The 9272-nt window shown below is 38.5% G+C and overlaps 1 protein-coding gene across 13 annotated transcripts in view; it reads left to right on the top strand.

Annotated features, from left to right (window-relative positions):
* Tcf12 (transcription factor 12) overlaps nt 1-9272 on the top strand; it is a 388060-nt gene that overhangs the window by 339682 nt on the left and 39106 nt on the right. For all 13 annotated transcript variants that reach the window (XM_029570687.1, XM_017801872.2, XM_029570681.1 and 10 more), the window contains one exon: nt 8496-8574. In XM_029570687.1, coding sequence (XP_029426547.1) covers nt 8496-8574 — 79 coding nt within the window. The remainder of the gene's footprint in view (nt 1-8495; nt 8575-9272) is intronic.

The raw sequence follows: 9272 nt of genomic DNA, 5'->3' as shown, positions 1-9272 counted from the left end.
TGTCTGCATGTAGGTAAGTGCACCCGTGTCGTGCAATGCCTGCAGAGGACAGAACAGGCTGTTGGATCCCCTGGAACTGGAGTTATGGACAGTTATTAGCTGCCATGTTGGTGCTGGGATTCGAACCTGGGTCTTCTGCAAGAACAACCAGTGTTCTTAACCACCTGAGCCATATCTCCAGCCCCTTACCTGTACTTTTTTAAGAAAGAAAAAAAAAAAATCAGCTGCATCTGATTCATTAAAAAAGAACAAGACAAAAAGTTTGAGCCTTAAATTTTAAGAGCTCATGATAAAAGAAGTAAGACTAATTGAAAGAGGTGCTAGAGTACCGTGTAACTGGTCTGTATCTTCATATTAGGGATCACAGTGATTATAGTTTAATACCTGACTCTTAAAAGGTTAAAATTAACTTGGAATGCTAGAACTAGAAAAAAGAGAACATTCATTAGTTACCTACAAAGATTTCAAATCTAACTACTCAAGAGGCATTCTACTTTATACTTTCTGAAGTTTCTCCTTTGACTTGTTTTCCTTCTCTTTCTTTACTCTTGAGCAGTATGTCTTAGAATTCCCAGAGTTGTCTTCTATTTTCTCTGCCAAACATGCTTCTTGATGTTCATGGGGAAGGTAGAACACTGGCAAGTAAACAGCTGTTGAGTACTTAAATGAGAAACCTTTTTATATACTGTTTGAGTAAATGAACTTTTCTCTGTAGCTGTTTTCTGGGAAATGAAGCCAAGTCAAATCCTTCCACTACACAGTGGAACCCTGTGCGGAGTGGAGCTTAGTAAATGTTTGCTGGGGTTTAATCTTCGCGCATATAATGGTGGCGACATGAACAAGGCCCACAGAAATGATCAGCTGTGGTTGGAATGCTTTCTAGGTGCTTGACAACACACTGAGCATTTACATGCCTTATTTAATTTAATCCTCAAGAAAACCCTGTAAGATTGGCATCATTATCCCCACATCACAGATGAGGAACTGAAGTATAAAAAGATTAAGCAGTTTGCCCTGGGGATCACCAGCTAGTAAGGGTAGAGCTCATATATAATAGAATCTCAGCTAACTAGCCTTAGACTGCTCTTTTCTCCACTGCTTTGTCTATTAAAAACTGCTAATGGGCTGGAGAAAGGTCTCAGCAGTTAAGAGCACTGGCTGCTCTTGCAGAGGACCTGGGTTCAATTCCCAGCAACCATATGGCGGCTAACAACTGTCTGTACTCCAATTCCAGGGGATCCGATGCCCTCTTCTGACCTCCATGGGTATTGCATAACATGGATGCACTTACACACATACAGGCAATACATTCATACACATAAAATAAAAGTAATAAAATATATTTTTTAACTTCTATAGGCACTAATCTTACAGAGTTGTGAAGGAAGAGTAAAGGGAATTGTCACAACTTACCTGAATTTACTTCCTTAAAAAAATTGTAAAAAAAAATGTGTGTGTAGAAAGAAAATTATTATTCTGTGTCGTCAAATCCAAGAGACTCTTATGTGTGTTATTGGCATACCATTTTCCTTCTGCTGGTTCTAGAATGTCCAGTAGCAGATGTTTCACATGTCAGAGGACAAATAGCATTTGAACACTGAATATTAAGCAACTTTTTAAAAAAATAATTATTTAAGGAAAAGCTGTATGAGGAAACTGTGGCAGATGCACAAGCAGGAATTTGTGATGTCCTCAATGGTCCTTCAAGCTTATTTTTAGTTACTCTGGGCATCATTGGTTTCCTCCTGTATTATGATCAGCATACTAACCAAAGTAAGAAGGCATTTGGAGAGGAAAATCCAAATTCACTCTGAATGGAAACCAAGGAAGAAATGTTTGATCTAGTTAGTGGGTGGGCTCTGGTTGTCATGGAAACTCATCTCTGTCATCCTGTGTTGTTACTAGGCAGGAACAGCCAGGTCATTCCATAAATCATTTCTGTCATAGCTGATGGTGATGCATTCCATCTGCTCCATCACTACGTACCCTCATGTGCACACTTCACGTTCCTTCCTTCCTCCCCCCACCTCCCCAAATAACATTTTCTCTCCAACTTTCTTACAGACTAACATTCTCATTAATAATGTTTAGTGCTTGACATGTACTAAAAACAAAAACAGCCTGTTATCTGAGAATTCGAAGGATTAGAACAGATGAGAAGATGAAACTTAATGAGGATTACAGTTGCAAGTCTGACATGGATATCATAATTTTGTTATTAAGTATTGTAGATCTTTAGAAATTAGGACCCTGATTATTTTGAATTTTTAAGATTTCAGAATGTGGTATCTTTAATGCAACTTCTACTTTTAGATGGAAAGCAGTGCCATTGTCATTAGAAGTTAATTCTAGTTCCCCAGTTGTCTGATGTGTGTCTTTAGAAGGTCTTTCATGTGTGAACACCAGAGGGTGCAACCTTTGTTCTTCAGTTTAGGTATTAAAGAGCACACAGTACTGTGTGATTAAACATGGAAGCCCAGATAATGCATTTGCAAAGGTTCCTTTATTTTAGGTTTAAGCCTGGATAATTGTGGTCTTAATCTCAGTATAGTAAGAAAGAGAATTGTACATGAAAGTATTTACACAAAGTTCCCAAAGCCCTGTGGATTATGCATTAGTTTAGATAATAAACTAGGGTAGATAGAAGGAAAGGAAAATCTGTGTATTCGTGCCATTTCTAATGTATTTCCCTGAACATTTGCCAGACAATAACCCTTTAAGATTGTGCCCATGGAGAGTTATATAGAGGAAGAAACATCTGGTTTATTTCAGTGCCTAATACCATATCAAAACATTCAGTCTTTAATTTCGAAGAGATCAAACAAGAGGACTGTTTAACTTTGTTGATTATATCAGACTTCTTTGTGATAATTTATGTTTTGATTTCTACCTCAGAGGAAAGGAGAGAGGGAGAGGGAGGGAGGGAGGGAGAAAGAGTTTTAATCTGGATGGTTAAATGGTCAGTAGTCTCTAACAAAAGAAAAAAAAATCCAGGAAAGTTGACATTTTAAAGTAATTCATGAAAGAAGTTTCTTTGTTCCTTAGACTCAATAACATTAGCATAATAAAGATTAACTGAAATGTGCACTGCAGTGTTTAAAACCTTGGGCTTGCAGTTTCAGGGTTGGGCCTGGTAGCTCTCTATTGTTTCTTTTTGTCTGAGGCTCTTTTCATTAGCCTCTGGCTTTATTGGCACCCTGCTGATTAGAATGGACCATGACTGATAGGAGGAGGAGCCTCATTTGTTGCAATAAAATGAGAAATATTAACATTTAAGCCTGGCAGAAGGTATTGGGAGCTGCTCATCATTGGTCATCTAACAGTGAGTGACTGTGGGCCGCATGCCCAGTGGGCTCTATGTTTACTCCCGTCACTCCCAACCCCCATTTTTAGAATGACTTTTTTCTACTTTTTTCCCTTTGAACACCAATGTTGAAGCTTACAAAGGCCCGAAAGTCTAGAAAGAAATCTTCATTTGCAAAAAAGAAAAAACAGCCTATTGTTTAGGATTTCTTTAGGAATTCTTTTTGTTGTTGTTGTTTTGTTGTTTTTTTGTGTGTGTGTCTTTTTGAAGCAGGGTCTCCCTGTAGCCCCAGCTGTCCTGGAACTCACTGTATAGACCAGGCTGGCCTTGAACTCACAGAGATCCGCCTGCCTCTGCCTCCCGAGTGCTGGGACTAAAGGTGTGCGCCACCACACCGCACCCGGCTCAAGAATTACCATAATTTCTATTAAATAAATGCAATTTGCTTATAATTTTGTATTAGAATAAACCTGCAGAAAGAAAGGTTAAGGAATCTGTGATCCAAAAGGTTGTGTTGTACTTGCAAGATATTTTTATTCTTCTCCCCACTTGAATGAAAGTAAGAGAGAGAGGTTTTTTTTTAATGGAGGTTCAGGAGATATGCATGTGCTATGTGATACACCATGTGGACGTCAGAGGACAACTTTCAGGAATTAGTTCTCTGTCCATGTGTATACTAGGGATTGAACTCAGGTTGTCAGACTTGGTAGAAAGTGCTTTTACCTGCTGAGCCATCTTGGCTACCAAGGGATACCTTTTGGGGGTGGGGGTAGGGGGAATCCTCACTGTGTAGCCCTGATTGACTTCAAACTCAGAGATCTCCCTGTCTCTGCCTCTCAAGTGCTGGGATTAAAGGTATGTACCACCATGCCCAACTTTTTTTTTTTTTTTTGTAACTTGCTAGACTGTCCCTAAGTACAGGTAAAGAATAATAATTCTCTCTGGAATCACTCCAGTTGGTGAATTCGAAACAGTAAATATGATGGGAAAATGGTAAAAATGACTCTACTGTACAGATGAAGAAGCTTCTTTTGGACGATGCCAGAAATACATTTTTTTCCTTGATACACTTTTGGTACGGCTTCGCCTATTCAAGATCACACCTGTTTAGTGTGTTGGAACATTCTCCTGCCACTTAAGATAGTATCATAGCTGACTCTGGAGTATAATCTCTGCCTCCTTCGATATAAAAGAGCTGTCACCCATGTTTCACAGTAAGGACAGTGCTGTTAGAAACGGTAGGAGTTGGTAGTCCATTTATACCATCAGAAGAAGTCTGTGCCTACTAGTATGAGATTTCACAGCCTAGAATAGTAATACTAATTTTCAGGAATCATGGAACTTCACCACGTTATTTTTCCAAAAAGCTTATGCCATGCAGTGGATTTAGAGTGAAACCATCCAAGACAGGTTCATTCCCTTTTGCTAGTTCTATTATCAACTCCCATTTCCTAAATACTAAGGTACATTCTGCCATTTAAAGAGTCTCTTACTGTTAAGTATTATAGTAAATTTCAGGTACAGTTTTGTCAATGAAGTTGTAATCCCAACACTGGGAAAGCAGAAACAGATGGATCTCTGATGCCTGTTTACCAGCCAGCCCAGCCTATTTGGTGAGCTCCAGGCTAGTGAGAGACCCCATCTCCAAAAAGATGGACAGCACCTGAGGATTGACACCTGACATTTACTTCTGACCCACACACCTGTACACACACATTTTGTTTTTTTGTTTGTTTGTTTTTGTTTTGTCTTGTTTTGTTTTTGTCTTTTTTTGAGACAGGGTCTCCCTGTAGCCCCAGCTGTCCTGGAACTCACTATGTAGACCATGCTGGCCTAGAACTCAGAGATCTGCCTGCCTCTGCCTCTTGAGTGCTGGGATTAAAGGTGGGCACCACCATGTCCAGCTACACACACAGTTTTAAAATGGTGTAGCAGTGAGAATGGTATGTCTCTATCCTAGAAACAGAATTGTGAATATTGGTGTCTACAGCAAGAAAAGTGGGGGCCCAAGGAAGAAGAAGGGGTCACGACATTGCTGCTGAATCAAAGTAGAGAAACACAAGGAGAGGTAGCAGAGAGTATTGATGTAAAGTTGGGGCACGACATCTGTCCAGGAAAAAGAGACTGTCTAGGTGAAGTCAGCAGCCATTATGAGGAGAGAGATGCCAGCTTAGGAGCCATTCACCAGGCAGGACTTTACAAAGAGTACCATTACGAGAAGATAAACTGCAGGTGTCTAGAAAGGAAAACTTTGAAGGGACCTGGCCAAGGGGAAGAGAAATGCTGTGTAGGTTAGCCTGCCAGTTAACAGTTACTAGTTGGAAATCCTAGTGCAGGTTCTCGCCATTCATCAACACTGCTGTGCATCTGAAACCATAGCAGTGACTAGACAGCCCTTGCTCTTCTGGAGCTCACATTTTACTACAGAAAGGGTAGGAGACAGACAATGGATGGTTAGAAATACAGTGTAAGCACCAGGACAAGCTAGGAGCTGTGGGTGTGGCAGAGAGAGTTAGCTCTCCAGGGATTTAACGGGTTCTCATAGGTGAGGATTAACAATCAGCAAGCTAGGCAAATTTGTGATTATGGGATTTTGTATGGAAATGAAGCTTTTCTCATACTCACCAGTATAATCAGCCATCCCCTCCTTTACTAATATTATATTCAAGACCTATTTTATAATTAGCATTAGTTGCTCATAAAAGGTATAATTATTTGAATTTCAAATATAGGAAACTGATTTACAATGATAAAGGTGTTGAGGCATGTATTTGTTAAAGTTTAGTGACCTTACCTAATGTACTTACACAGCTTAAATAAGTCAGTTTATGTTTTTGAACCCCTGGGAACCAAAATGGAACCTGAAGCTAGTTTTTATTCATCTATAAATTTTTGGTTTGGTTTGCTGTAGTTCCGTTTGCTGATTGTTTTGAGACAGGGGCTCATATATTGCTCATGATAGCCTTGGGCTAGGCAGTCTTCTTTCCTCAAGCTCCAAGTTCTGAGATTACTAGTATGCTGTACCATACCCAGCCCTGTGAACATGTGGAAAGGTAATGCCTTTGGAAGTTAACAGCTGTTTGTTTGTTTGTTTGTATTGGGGGTAGAATCACTGAGCTATAGCCCTAAGTAACAACTTTAAAACTAACAATACTGATCTTCTACAACTTCCTATTCCTAAATCTTCCCAAAGACTGTTTTCTATAGCTTTGATTTTCCAAAATGGCTTCCTAACTGCGTATACAACTTCCAGATCTGGCTGTTTGAGAGAGTTATTATTTAAAAGCATTGAGAACTATAAATTATAAACATCATGCAGATGTGTGTCTTTTATTTGAAGTAGGTTAGTCTGTTAGAGGAAAAAGACTCAACTATTTGCAGTTTGGAATTAGTAAGTTTTTTAAATGAAAGCTATTTGCCAATTGTAACTAGTGGGATTTTGATCTACATGAACCCACCCCAGTATCTGCCTGTTTCAGATGTTTAAAAAGATTGTATTTTCTTTAAAATTAATGTATTTGTCATGATTTGAATAGCTTTCAATTCCTTTGAACTCCAAGGTTACAAAAAGTTAAGATTATTTGTTTACAGTCTTTATACTTAACCACTTTCCTTTTAAAAATATGTGTCCACAATTTAGCCTCAGAAGTTGACTTTTGTGTCTTAAGTGCAGAAACATAAAAATGATGGACTATTATGCCTTTAAGAAGAATAGGATTGATACACAAGAGACCTTAGGGAACTAGTGCCCAGACTAAACGGATTTTTTTAAAATATTTATCTTATCGATTAACAGATAAATCTCCATTTCTATTATCAGATAAATCTCTATCCCCCTTGTGTGTGTGTGTGTGTGTGTGTGTGTGTGTGTGTGTGTGTGTGTGTGTGTGTTTTATGCAGAACACCAAATGTTTGCCTCTGGGTAAACTGCTCTCCCAGTAAATCTGCTCAGAAGTCCTCAGTCATTTTGGGGACACTTTTTGGAACACTTGGGTTTTTGTACTTTCTCCAAGAATGACAGAATATCCTTTGAGAAGAAGTTTCATTTTTACAGCACACAATCAGTGGAGCTAAAACTGATTAAATGTTTGTTTATCCAACAAAGAACTTTTTAAAGGAGATACAGGAGTAACTTAAAAGAAAAAAACAAGACCATGTTTTGTTTGTTTGTTTGTTTGTCTTTTTGAGACAGGGTCTCCCTATAGCCCCAGCTGGCCTGGAACTCACTATGTAGACCAGGCTCACCTTAAACTCACAGAGATCTGCCTGCCTCTGCCTCCAGAGTGCTAGGATTAAATGTGTGCACCACCACGCCTGGCAAAACCATGTTTTTTTAAAGGCCATTTTAAAACATAGTCTGGCTTGGTGGAACACACACCTGTAATCCCAGAACTTTCAAGCTGAGCCAGGAAGGTCACAAGTTCATGGTCTGCCTGAAACTGAGTATTCAGACCCTATCCTAGCACTTGGAAGGCACAGACAGCAGGAAATTGATTACCTACCTCAATCCCTCAAAACACCCAAGGCAAAATAACCCTTTCTTAAAAAAAAAAAAAAAAGTAGTTTTGTGAGATAATTTTTATATTATTTAGATGGTATATTCTTTAATGATTATTTTTAAAATATCTTTATGGTCATTTGTTTTGAGACAAGGATTCACATCAAGTCTAGACTGGCCTTGATCTTACTGTGTACCCAAATTGTCCTTAAAATCACAGTGCTCCTGCCTCCCAAAAACTGTCTACAAGTGTGCACCACTATACCTGGCCTTCACTTCTTTTTTCTCTTCCTTTCCTCTCCCTCTTTCCCTACCCCTATGGGGGAGGAGACAAGGTCTTATATAGCTCACTGTGTAGCCTGGGCTGGTTTTGAACATGTGATCCTCCTGCCTCTGCCTCCCAACTTCACTTCTTGGTTTCCTGTGCTAATAATTAGAAACTTCTACATTATTTCCAACCACAATAATTAAGAAGTAGATATCTATTCCTCTCACGATAGAAATTGTATATTTTTGTCCTAGTTTAAAAATTGAAACTACTTTGGCTTTATTAACAGAATAGTCTTCAGTTTGATGAGTTTCCCTGTGAACCTTGGGGTGGTGACTTAGACCTGAAAAACAGCTCCTTTGAATTGGTTTGGATTTTGCTACCATCACATAGTAATGGGTATGTGTCTCTTGTTTTCTGGTTAGATTTATTCTCCTGACCATACAAGCAGTAGTTTTCCATCAAACCCATCAACACCAGTTGGATCTCCTTCACCTCTCACAGGTGGGTTTCTGTATCATTCATAACGTGCAGGTCTACTTGGAAATATTTCTAATTTGAAAAAAATTTAAATAAGATCCAGTTTAAAATTATGAAAATTATTCAGATTTTGGCCATAAGCATCTAAAAAGAAACTTCCTCTGGAGTTTATTTTGAAGAATATTGAAATATTGACTAATTTTGAATTACTTATGCATATCTTCCTAGATTCTTAAAATAATTTGTGACAAATTTCCAATAAAAATTGTTGTAACACATGTAACTTCTTTAAGTCCGCTGTCATGATTTCACATTTATATAAATTATTAGGGGTTTTGTAGTTTTTCTGCTGAGGGAAAAATGTTGTAAATGCAATTGGACAACGCTATTAGAGCTGCAAAAGTGGCCCAGTTTGTTTGCTTTCTCCTGATTTTATTTCTGTGTTTTGTTTGTATGATTTGTTTTGTTTGAGACAGGGTCTCCCTGTAGTCCCAGCTGCCCTTGGAACTCACTATATATATAGACCAGGCTGGTCTCAATCTCACAGAGGTCTGCCTGCCTCTGCCTCCTGAGTGCTGGGATTAAAGGCATGCACCATGCGGTGTTTTAACATGGATTTTGACAAGTTCTAGATGCTAGCTGTGGAATGAATTTGTTGAGACAATATTGTTACTATAAATGGTAATTTTATTATATATTAATATTAAGTAAAATTATATTTT

The sequence above is a fragment of the Nannospalax galili genome, unplaced genomic scaffold, assembly GCF_000622305.1.
Source record: "Nannospalax galili isolate Female #2095 unplaced genomic scaffold, S.galili_v1.0 scaffold611, whole genome shotgun sequence".
NCBI lineage: Eukaryota > Metazoa > Chordata > Mammalia > Rodentia > Spalacidae > Nannospalax > Nannospalax galili.
This window is presented reverse-complemented; position numbering and strand designations above follow the sequence as displayed.